At 41.6% G+C, this 12,440-nt stretch overlaps 1 protein-coding gene across 1 annotated transcript in view; it reads left to right on the top strand.

The window, feature by feature from the left end:
* LOC146985344 (NT-3 growth factor receptor-like) overlaps positions 1-12,440 on the top strand; it is a 177,749-nt gene that overhangs the window by 101,260 nt on the left and 64,049 nt on the right. The window contains exons 6-11 of the mRNA XM_085778264.1: positions 320-462; positions 1,483-1,627; positions 8,383-8,495; positions 8,725-8,908; positions 10,610-10,633; positions 10,976-11,019. Of these exons, the coding sequence (XP_085634390.1) occupies positions 320-462; positions 1,483-1,627; positions 8,383-8,495; positions 8,725-8,908; positions 10,610-10,633; positions 10,976-11,019 (653 nt within the window). The remainder of the gene's footprint in view (positions 1-319; positions 463-1,482; positions 1,628-8,382; positions 8,496-8,724; positions 8,909-10,609; positions 10,634-10,975; positions 11,020-12,440) is intronic.

Here is a 12,440-nt window from a genome sequence, read left to right as displayed (position 1 = left end):
TGTGATTTTTAATGAAACTGTTCTTGGTGACTCAGACAGTGAAGTTTGTCTTTGATCAGTCAAGTTTGTCGTTGACAAAGCTCCTTCTTTGATCAAGTGTGATATGGCCACATCCAAGAGGTTCCTTATAGAATTTTTTATTCATGTATTTTTTCTGTCTATTTTACAATGATATTTAAATTCCTTTTATTTTATGATTTGTGTGTTTCAAATGATGAACTTGATTGTTTTCTGTTGTTAACCCCTGTTTGTGAGGAAACGTTGCTGGTGTCCGTCCCATGGTAAGATCACTTTTTTTCTTGTGTCGTCTTTGTCTCAGATTTACCTGAAATCAGTGTGAGCCACAGCAACCTGACAGTGGTGGAGGGAGACCGAGTGACCGCCATCTGTAATGGCTCTGGATCCCCGTTACCTGAGGTGGACTGGCCAGTCAACGGCTTACACTCCATCAATGCACAAGAGGTAGGCAGGACACACACACACACACACACACCCTAACGCTGTGTGTGTGGACCACCTCCTTAACCAAACTGTAGCAAATTCACCTGATGTCATATCCTCTACTAAGCCCAAACTACAGTGGCCCTGAGAGCTCAATACACATACAAAAAAGACAAAAATGCGTTTTATATTGAAAATATATATCCACCAATTTGATAACAATCAGTTTGTAAATACACATAATACAAAGGAAATGTTTCTAGGTACACTAAATGGTGATTAAAGTGTTCTGTGCCCAAGTGTGACTTTTGAAGTTAAAAGCACTGAATAACAAGCGTGTCCCAGCAGGCTCGTCACTTTTTGTCTTTTTAAGTTATTTTTGCCTTAATCCTGATAGAAAGAGAGAGAGAGGGAGAGAGACAGAGAGAGAGAGAAGGAGTGATATGGAGGATGGAAGAGCCACAGGTTGGATTTTACAGTAACCTGCTGCAGTTATGGCTACAGCTTTCATGGGGTTGTTGCTAGGTGGCGTGCATGAGCTGCAGGAAGTGACGTCCTAAACATGCAATCTTTACTTATCTGTGCCTAAACCCAACCAATGGCTTCACTTACTTTTTCTAAACTTAAAGGATAATTTCCGTTTTTTACAACCTTGACCTTATTTCTAGCATAAAATACAATCATTTACTCACCCAGACAACTTTGGTGTCATTTGGAGTCGTTTCGACGAAATTAGCCCCAGTGGAGCGGCGCGTATATCCGTATAAAGCGAGAACACGGGGCACGCAATGCAGCTTATGTACGCCATCTAGCCATGACCCTTCCATGGCCCTCCTCACCACACACATTATCCTGTGTGGTCCTGGTCTGATCTCTACATAGTTTGTTTCTATCACATATTTAAAAAGATGTAACATTGCAAGAGCTCATCTACAGTAATGAATTTAAATGATATGATGCTAACTACAGGCTGTGTACAGTGTTTGTCTTTATTTATTTTTATAGTATTCTCATTTAACTAACTAACTCCTCTCCTCTCAGGCCAAAGTCTATGAGAACAACACCGTTCATTCCATCAAGATCACTCTCGTCAATGTAAGCAGAGACGACAACAACTTCCTGCTGACCTGCACCGCCACCAATGTGGTGGGCATGACTAACGCTTCTGTCCAGCTCGCTGTTCACTGTGAGTACACTCACACACTGGCAACTCTTTTTTACATACAGAGAGTACAGGTTTTGAAAAGGGTTTAAGTTCACTTTATAATGGAGTATGTTAATTTATAGGCTCCTACAGTATTTGTGTACAAATAAATGTTAAAAATGCAGACTAAAAATTGAGAGAATCGGCAATATCGTAGAGTCGCAATTTAAATCGAATCGCCATCCAAAAAATCGTATAGAATCGAATCAGGAGAAAAGCATATCGTCCCAGCCCTAATAGATAGATAGATAGTGGTTGTATTCATGTGACCTACAAAAGTTTTCTTTTTTTGTATGAATGTGTTGTCACATGCAGGTCTCATTAATTATTATGTCAGACAGACATTAAAAAGGCCGCAGCAGCATGACAGCTACAGTTCATCAGATGGATTGAGCATGTGCTTTGGGCTATGTAGCAAAGGGCCACTCACTCTCTCATGATGACTGAAGCAAAAAAAGCTAGAAATAACAACTGTAAAAAGAAATACATTGTGTCTCGTACAACTTTCATGGCACAATAAGTACAGCTCAGTGTGTGTTTGGTGATTTTGTCAGATGCAGCTATAAAATCAAGATTTGATCAAAGGAGGCCTAGACACGTGATTGATGAGACTCATGACTTCATGGAGTGTATCAGTCTGTGGATAAATACACTTTCTGCTGTTTTTGGAATAGATTGGGTGTAGGCAGAACTAGACATGAAGGCATCTGATTGGTTTTTCCTTTTTGGAGCGAAAAGCATGGATTGGTCAGAGTTTTGTCAGTCCTGCAGCTGCCACAGAGGTCTGATTATCTTTGTTGTTCCTTTATAATGTACTGACTACTCTCAGGATAAAAGGACCATTTCACCCAGTATAACAAAAAGTGTTTCTGAACATGATAACCAACCATAACTTTAATTGAAATTATACTATGCATGTTGAAAAATATCAGTCACAAACACATTTCCAGCTGTTAAGCTCTGTTTACAAAAGAAACTTCTGATTAATTCTACCAGACTGTTTTGCATCACTGCTGCAGGGGAATTGGTCACAAATTATTTTGCGTTACACTGGCAGGTAGAAATGTTCATAACAGACAAATAGCAGTGCATCTGATTATTTGGCAACATGGGACCTGAGCCCACAGTGATGTTACAAACAGAATATGGGATATTGCACAGTCCAACATGTTAATGAGCAGAGCATCTTATTGTTATTTTATATTTTGAGAGAATACATCACCTGTGGAGGCTGTTGAATGAGGCTATAACGCTGACGGATGCACAGTGGAGTTGCTCTGCGCTGGAACTGAACCCTCATCACTGTTTTTAACTGCGTGTGATTACATTTGATTCCCTGTCATGAAGCAGTGACTACTGTTTGAAGCTTGGATGGTTTTGATGACAGGACCGATGACAACATATCCACAAATTATACCCTTGCAGCTCTCTGTGCATCTGGACACAGCACTGTTTATTGATTCATGACAGGTGCAGCAAGTATTCTAGTGGTTTATTATGGGAGTTATCATAATAATACACCAGATTGTTCATATAATGGACATAAACAAGATTCCCTGCAAGAGAAATAGAAGACTAAATTAAGTCAATATGCATGAGAGGCTATGAAGCATAAATACAGTATGATCAGAAAAGTATAATGTTGATGTCTCTTCTGGCTGACAATGTGCTGAGGAAATGTTAAATATGTGGATTTGGGCAGAGTTCATAGTCACTCTGTGTTACACTCACAGTAGGTTGATCATGTTATGGCGTCTTTCAAGGTCCTATTCAGTATAAAGGTAGATGTCCATGTGTTTATAAAGCAGCTCTAAGTTCTACATTAATACTGTAAAAGTATCAACGCCTCATCCTCAGAGAAATGCTGACAGCAGGGGCGGGTGGCACAGGGGGGCACCCACCCCCTGCAATCTGATTGGCCACCCTGTGTGCCCCCCAATGGTCATTGACTTGTGGCAATGTCAATCACTGTGTAAAGCTCTTAACCACTTCTACGTTCACTCTAAAGAACTTTTGACTAAGGCTCTTAAAGGGATAGTTCACCCAAAATTCAAATTTCACTCATTATCTACTCACCCTCATGTCAACTAAGAGCTGTGAGAATTTATTTATTTTATAGTTATCCGTGCCTTCTCTGAGTTACGGGGGGGTCCGCGCAGCAGTATTTGTCCATATAATGGTTGTGAATGGATACCACTTTTCAAAAAACATCCAAATACCTCCATACTGCTCGTCTGTAATGTCCCTCTTGTACTGAAGCCCTGACATGAGAAATTGTTCCGAAAAAAATTAAATAAGTCTATATTTTAAGCTTGTTTGTAGCTCTTCCTGTGTCACCAGCGGAACAATTTCTCATGTCGGGGCTTCAATACAAGAGGGACATTACAGACGAGCAGTATGGAGGTATTTGGATGTTTTTTGGTGTGTCTTTTTGGACGAAGAAAAGTGGTATCCATTCACAACCATTATATGGACAAATACTGCTGCATGGACCCTCCCGTAACTCAGAGAAGGCACGGATAACTCTGAAAATTCTCACAGCTCTGAGTCGACATGAGGGTGAGTAGATAATGAGTGAAATTTGAATTTTGGGTGAACTATCCCTTTAATCAACTCAAGTAAATAAAGAAAAGTTGAGCTCTCTAACTACTGGCTAAGAGTATATTTCTGTTCACTGTCAGAATGTTTTGCCAATAAATGCCAATTGAATTGAATGTTTTGTGTTCTGCTAAGACTTCTTATTTGCAAGATAGAGTTGATTATTGATTGACTATAATTTTAATATTGACAAGTGGAAAATGAAAATGTCATAGGCATCTGAAAGATTCAATGTGGCCAATAGAAGCGAAATGAAGACATAGACAAGACAAGACTGTAAACAGTGTGTAACTGTACACTATAAATATTCAAGACAGCGATCAGTGGCAGCCTTCATTTTTGTTACTTTTGGGCGGCCCCCCCAAATTCACTCTTGTTACCCCCTGTGCCCCCCACCAGAAAATACTCTGGACCTGCCCCTGGCTGACAGGCCTGTATTCACACACCAAAACCAGTTGTCAGGACTTCTGTGATTTTGGGATGTCACAACAAAGCAGTCACCGACCAACCATGCGACCTCACAGGATTTAGAGAGTTTTCCATTTCCAATCAATCACTCTGCAGGAAACATTCAGTGTCACACACTGAGCCACAGAGAGAAGGGAGGAGACGTAAAACTACTCTGAGATGGTTTTCCCTTCGAAAAATCACAAATATATCTTCTTATTGATCAATACTTCAGAGTATTATCGGATGGACTCAACACCATGCCATGTATGACTGTGGCCAAAACTGTTGCTGCAGTCAAATTCAAAATACTGCAGCGCGTTGTTTCCCCTCTCTCTCCCCCCCGACTGGAGGTGGCCAGATAGCCACACTAATCTCTGCCCTGCTCCAGCTCTGTGGCTGTGGTGCCCCGAGACTCACTGACACAGCCAGTCGCTACACAACCCGAGCCGCGACGGATGTAGTAATAGAACAAAATCGTCCGGATAAAGCTGTATACATGCACTGAGAAAATGGATTATTGTGCAAAAGCGTGTGTGTGTGTCCAGGAGAAAATGAGTCACTCCGGCATCTGTCCTCAAGTTCTCCTCCACTTTCAGTCATCTCCATCTTACAAACACGTCTCATATGCAGATCCTGGCTTTGTTTCTGCTTTCATCAATATTTTTTCTAAAGTCATAGCGTGGTCTTTTAAAGTGATAGTTCACCCAAAATTCAAATTTCACTCATTATCTACTCACCCTCATGTCAACTAAGAGCTGTGAGAATTTTCAGAGTCCTCCGTGCCTTCTCTGAGTTACGGGGGGGTCCGCGCAGCAGTATTTGTCCATATAATGGTTGTCAATGGATACCAACTTTCTTCGTCCAAAAAGACACACCAAAAAACATCCAAATACCTCCATACTGCTCGTCTGTAATGTCCCTCTTGTATTGAAGCCCCAACATGAGAAATTGTTCCGAAAAAAATTAAATAAGTCTATATTTTAAGCTTGTTTGTAGCGGAAGCTCCCAGTGTCTCAGTTCACTGCTCATCCTGTGTCAGTGCAAATCGTGCGTGATTTGCACTGACCAGCGGAACAATTTCTCATGTCGGGGCTTCAATACAAGAGGGACATTACAGACGAGCAGTATGGAGGTATTTGGATGTTTTTTGGTGTGTCTTTTTGGACGAAGAAAGTTGGTATCCATTGACAACCATTATATGGACAAAACTGGGTGAACTATCCCTTTAATGTTAGTAACGTCAGATATAATCCACAATGCTTGTAGCTGTAGCTCAGTGATAACTGGCAACCTGGATGCCAAAATGCTGACTGAGACAGCGGTGGGTGGCACAACAGGCCAAAATACAAAATCAAATCATAAACATGATTTGCGTGCTGCAATTAAAAATTTAAATTTAAAATTTTTTTAAAATGTGAATACTCTGGCTGTACTGTTGTTGTCAGTTGGATCAATATTTCACATTTACTTATTATGATGACTCCTTAATCTCTGGTGACATATTGGGTGATGATTATGATTACATGCTATACATTTATTATATATACATAGCTCCTTTAATTTCATTCATTTTACTGATATTTTTATTGAGCTGCTCAAACTCTGATTCTGTGCCAGACATTCAGCATAATGACAAAAAGGAGATTTAAATTGTGTGTGTGTGTGTGTGTGTGTGTGTGTGTGTGCGTGTGCGTGTGTGTGTGCGTGTGTGTGTGTGTGTGTGTGTGTGTGTGTGTGTGTGTGTGTGTGTGTGTGTGTGTGTGTGTAATGCCAGCAGTCCTCTGTCCGTGGCTCTGGGTTGAATTTCTCACACTCAGCTGTCGTAACACAATGACTCTGTTGCAGCAAACAGCAAATTGTGTTTGCACTCAGACACAGTTTTGTCAGTCAATAGAGAAACAGGAGAACAGGCATACGCACACACATACACACACACGCGCGCGCACGCACACACACACACACACACACACACACACACACACAGATCAATTGGAGCAGACTATGATGAGACCTGCATATTAAAATGATAATGGGGTCTCTGTTTTCTCTCTGTGCTGCAACACTGCAGAAAAGTGCAACAACAGACATCATAAGTGTCAGTGTAGAGCGGTTACATGTGATAGTGTGGTGCCATGAAGTCCCCTAATGCCCCGCGCTTCTCAGACACAGTGAACACAGCTCATGCGTCGTCTGTCAGATAACAGCACAACTGGGGTGACTCACTCGCACACAGGCAGGCTGACGCAGTGAAGTGGCCGTAAGGGACGAGACACACAGGCAGACAGGGGGACAAACAGTCAGGCAAGTAGACAGGTAGACAGGCAGCTAGGAAAACACACAACATGTTACGCAGACAGCAGCGCATGAGGGAATGCAAACAGATCAAGTGACAAGGAGCTGCTGACAAAGGTAGATGTATAGTCACTGGGGTGATGAGGTGACGGGGAACAGGTGTGTGAGTGGGTGTGGACACTCAGGTGACAGCAGGTGAGAGACAGGTTGTTGAAGAGACGGAGGGACATCTGGACATCTCTGTTTTCGCAAAGATAGTCAGTTTTTACCTAATGTTGAAGACAGTAGAAGAAGACACAGGAAGACATGTCCGTAATTTGTGGTTTGCATGGTGGCCCTGAGGGGTCAGGAAGCTGCAAACTCCTAAACACAACACATAAAGAAAAAGGCACTGCAAAAGTCACAACACAACACATTAAGAAAAACGCAACAGGATGTGGGTCCGTCTCTGATTATGGTCCCACTGGAAAACATTTTCCGTTGTGTTGTGGAGTTTGCAGCGCGTTTTTCTTAAAGGGATAGTTCACTCAAAATTCAAATTGCACTCATTATCTACTCACCCTCATGTGGACTAAGGGCTGGGAGAAGTTTCACAGTTACCCGTGGCTTCTCTGAGTTACAGGGGGTCTCGGCGTAGCAGTGCATGTCCATATAACGGTTGCAAATGGATAACAACTGTCTTCGTAACAAAAAGACACACCAAAAAACATCCAAATACCTCCATGCTGCTCGTATGTAATGTCCGTCTTGTATTGAAGCCCCGAAATGCGAAATTGTTCCGAAAAAATTAAATAAGTCTATATTTCAAGCTTGTTTGTAGCGGAAGCTCCTCTTCCTGGTTCGTCCAATTTGGACGGACCAGGGTCCGACCAGGGTATTTGGATGTTTTTTGGTGTGTCTTTTTGTTACGAAGACAGGTGGTATCCATTTGCAACTGTTATATGGACATGCACTGCTACGCCGAGACCCCCTGTAACTCAGAGAAGCCACGGAGGACTCTGAAACTTCTCCCAGCCCTTAGTCGACATGAGGGTGAGTAGATAATGAGTGCAATTTGAATTTTGGGTGAACTATCCCTTTAATGTGTTGTGTTGTGGAGTTTGCAGCGCATTTTTCTAACAGTAATTTGTTGTGTTGTGTGATTTGAAGCGTGTTTTTCTTTAATGTGTTGTGTTGTGGAGTTTGCAGCGTCCTGACCCCTCAGGGCCACCGTAGGGTTTGCCATTCCTTAGCCATCTTTTTAAAAAAACTTAAATACGTCTGAATTTACCCAGAATTCAGTGCCTTTCTGAAGTTTGACTGTTATGTCTTTGTGAAACTTCTGCCCTCTGGGAAGATGGAGAACTGCAGGTGAGGTGAAGATCAGACTGTGACAGCTTCTTTCTCTCTGTCTTCAGTTCCTCCTTCCATTGTGAAGCTGAAAGAGCCAGAACGCCGCCATGACACGTGCATAGAGTTCACTGTGCGGGGTTCACCCCACCCGACTTTACGATGGTTCTACAAAAATGAGGTGCGTTGGATTTATATGTCAACAGTACTGTCATTCAACTGTGTATTTACTAATATTTCAAAATACTCTAACAGAATTAAAATTAGCTGGATTTTTTTTTATGTGTCTGAGTTTGGGAGGCTGTCAAAATGTGACATGTTCTATGTGTGTTACTTTGAAACATATTGGTATGCTATTGATTTGATACTGTCTGAGTCTGAGGATTTCATTATGACATCTCTCCACTCAGGAAATCTCCCACACTGAGTATGTGCGCCCTGATATGGACATTTACCAGGACTACATAGAAGGCTGCTTGACCTTTAAAAACCCAACACACCACAACAACGGCAACTACACTTTGGAGGCCAGCAACTACCTGGGTATAGCCACCAGTACTGTCTACGGACATTTCCTCAACAAGCCCTTTGATGGTAAGTTTGGAAATCCGAGGGTCGTGAAGAGGTCAAGTCATAGTATCATAGTAGTAGAAATAAAAACTACAAAATGTACCAGACCAGTCCTCGTGTTAGTACTGCTCACACCATCCTGACATGTACTCACAGTGTGGGTGTGTGTTTGACCTGTGCTCCGGTCACAGTAAAACATAAGGTCACTGTGTAAAGAGACAAACAGTCATGTAACCCTGTGCTTCCCCCACATCTTTCAATCAGCTTTCACATTTCAATCCATGTATTTATTAATGCTGAAGCACGACTTAAGGCATTCTAGGTTTCAAACTCCCGACCAAAGCCAATCCTCAACATAATTCGAGCTCTGCTCACCAGCGGCCTGTTTACCAGTACTTCTGTTGTGAACCAGTTTGTAATCTGGACAGAAGAGCTTCAGTGAAAGTGGATGTAAGCGTTAAAGGGACATTGTGTAAGTTCTCCTGTTATCTATTCATGAAAATCAATTATTTCGTTCAAAAGTTAACCAGTAATCCCCCCCATCAACAAACTGAAGTGTTCCTTTCAGCTCTGAATTAGCCGTTCATATCATTCATATCTACATGGAGCGGGTAAGCTCGGTGCTGGCTGCCATGTGGTGTCGCCATGTTTTTACCTTCAGTGGCAGCGTGACGGTAGGAAACCACGGAAACTCAGCGGAGACACCGCAGCTGTCGGCTCAGGTCGAGGTGGCGTCTATGAAAAGTCACCGCGGTAACGCAGTGAGGAGGAATGGAGCGTTACACTGATGCTGCATTCACCTGCAGTCGGGCAGACGGCCGTTGGTAACAAACCAGAAGTCATTTTAGTCACAGAAGTCCAGAGAAAGCCGGTAAAACGTGGGTCAGGTAAACAATACGACATCGCCATGACAACATATTGTCAGGTGTATTGTTTTGCCTCGTGCTGACGGGCCACTTGTTTACATAAAGGCTTGTTTATGCCGTTACGTGCAGCGGCTGTCGTCCGTCTGCCGTCTGCCCAATTTCAGGTGAATGCAGCATGAAAAATACGATTGAGTTGCTTGTGATATACAACCGCAAAGCTAAGTGGGAGTAAATCCTACACAATGTACCTTTAAGTTCTGATAGCTTGAGCTGTGCTGGAAGTCACAAGTGCTTTAACATTGAACTGTGACAGATCTGTTGGACTTTATACTCCATTCAAACACACAACTAAAAAACATGTACCATGGTTAGAATATGTGAATCCTGTCGTCTTCTCTCAGCCCAGTTCTCCCAGATCAGTAGATTACTCCGTAGTGCACACGTTCAAGTCAGTGTTCAGTGTTTGTGCAGGAAGTGTTATATGCATCCAGTCATAGTAACAGATGATCACTAAGTGTTGCTCACCCTGACCACTGACCATAGCTACCACACGCACTGTAGAAATAAGTGTTATAAGAAAATTAATGAACACTGACGTGGAGCTGAGCACAGCACTCTGGCCCAAGGAAGTGATGCCATCCTCTCATTAGCAGCCCTGGATGATGATGATGATGATGATGATGATGATGGTGAACTGAGGTTTATATTTAGTCTGGGTGTAAATGAAGAGGTTATATTTAGACATGAGGTGAAGATCTCGTTAACACCTCCTCTCCACCTCTGTTTACAGTCTCACGCCTGCACTCAAACCCTATCTGTATAGTCTGTCTGATGGTATCTTCTCTTTCTTCCTCCACAGATATAGAGTCAGACTATGATTATGGTATGTACGTTTTTATCATATGATGATGATCTGGATACTCAGGATTGTGAAAAAGGAGTTATCTCTTCATCATGATGCCATGTTGAAAGTTCACACAAACTTAGCTCTAGCTTGTGTTCACATTATCATAGCACATCACATTATTATTATCACTATTATTTCATGACTTTGAACTCCATTGTTTGTGTGTTTGACCTTGTGTCTGCATCTCTGTGGTGTATTACTGATGTCAGTTGTGTGTTTTCTTTTCTGTGATGTCTGAGCCGTTTCCCTGCAGACGCAGCAGGGCAGTAAACTGTGATTTTAAAATCCGCCCTGTATCTCCTTGTGTTTTTCTTCCAGTTACTCCGACTGCAGAGACTCAGAAACCTGAGGACACTTTTGTGGTGAGTGACTGGAATATTAAACACCTTCAGTGTTTGTCTCCCGTTTCTTCCATTTTCCAGCACACAAAGGTAGGGAAACAAACATCATACTCTAAAGCTGGGGTATTAGGGTTTTATTGGGAAAAAGGGATTTAACAATGATTTAAACATTATTGATTTCAGGTGAAAGGACAGTCAGTGCAGCCTGTGCTCAGGTTCTTCATACACTGTAATCTTGATGGTGATGATGATGATGATAATGATGAGCCAAAAGATGGTGCATCTCCTTATTTGTGAAACCTATACTGATGCAGAAATTCACAGGAGGCTCATTTTGAAGCTTCTCATCTTTCTTCCCTAAAACACCTAACCTAAAATTACAACTTTATTCCCATTATATGATACTGTACCTGTAATGTTATGACTTCATTTTATACATTTTAGATTTCCCTTATTACATCCCTATAGAACTATGAAAGCCGTTTTTGAGCAATGTTTTGATCGAGATGTTGATCCAATAGTTTGAGCCAAATTCAATCATACAGTCACTGTGGTGATTATTCTGGGAAGTGCTTTTTTCTCACTCTGCCTTGATGATCTGAGTAACCCTCCTTTGCTCTTTCTGTCTGTGCGCTGTGAGTGTCTCATTGAGCAGTGACCTTATATTCTATGGGGCAAAATGATTTTACTCTAATTTCGAATGTGAAATGGTGCTTTGTTCGAGACGGTATGAGCTGCCCACATACTGTTAGGTTGGCTTGGAGATTTAGAAAATTCAAAGGTGGTAATCATGATGTAATATTGAAGGAGCCTGAGCTCACCTCTACCCTTTGAGTGAGACATTAAAATATGCCACCTTCAGGGAGTCTGATGTCATATTATCATATTCTTCCTATGAATATATAAAATATACTGTAATATTTACTATTACAATTACAGATAAGAAGGACATATATATTTAGTTTTATTATTATAAAATTTTATTACAGTTGTAATGGATACTTCTTTTGAATTCCAACGTTGAACTGTTGAAAGTTTTAGTTCGGAAGAAAGAATTTAGTTGATAAAAGTGTCCCTGTGTGTAAACTCTGAGAGAATCCATCAACCTAATGAGCGATATATTAAAGTACCAGTGATGTGCAAAGGGAGAAAGAAAAATGTAACAAAAGAAAAGAAGAAAAGTTTAGTGGAAACAGAGGGTTTTAATCCAGCCTTTTCTTCTCCTCCGTTCACTCTCAGCCATTTTCCTCTATCTGAAACACCCTGGTGGTTACTGAGCCTGAAAGCTGGTTAGAAATGTAATTGAGTCCATCTTTTTTTCTGTAATTGACTGGGAACAGATAACCGTCAAGGCTGAGGCTGGGTTAGTGTGTGTGTGTGTGTGTGTGTGTGTGTGTGTGTGTGTGTGTGTGTTCTTTTGTCTTTCATGTCTTCCTTAGTCC

This window comes from Trachurus japonicus, chromosome 6, assembly GCF_045865225.1.
Source record: "Trachurus japonicus isolate A0001 chromosome 6, Traja_1.0".
Taxonomy (NCBI): domain Eukaryota; kingdom Metazoa; phylum Chordata; class Actinopteri; order Carangiformes; family Carangidae; genus Trachurus; species Trachurus japonicus.
Note: the sequence above shows the minus strand (reverse complement) of the source record. Positions and strands in the feature narration are given on the sequence as shown.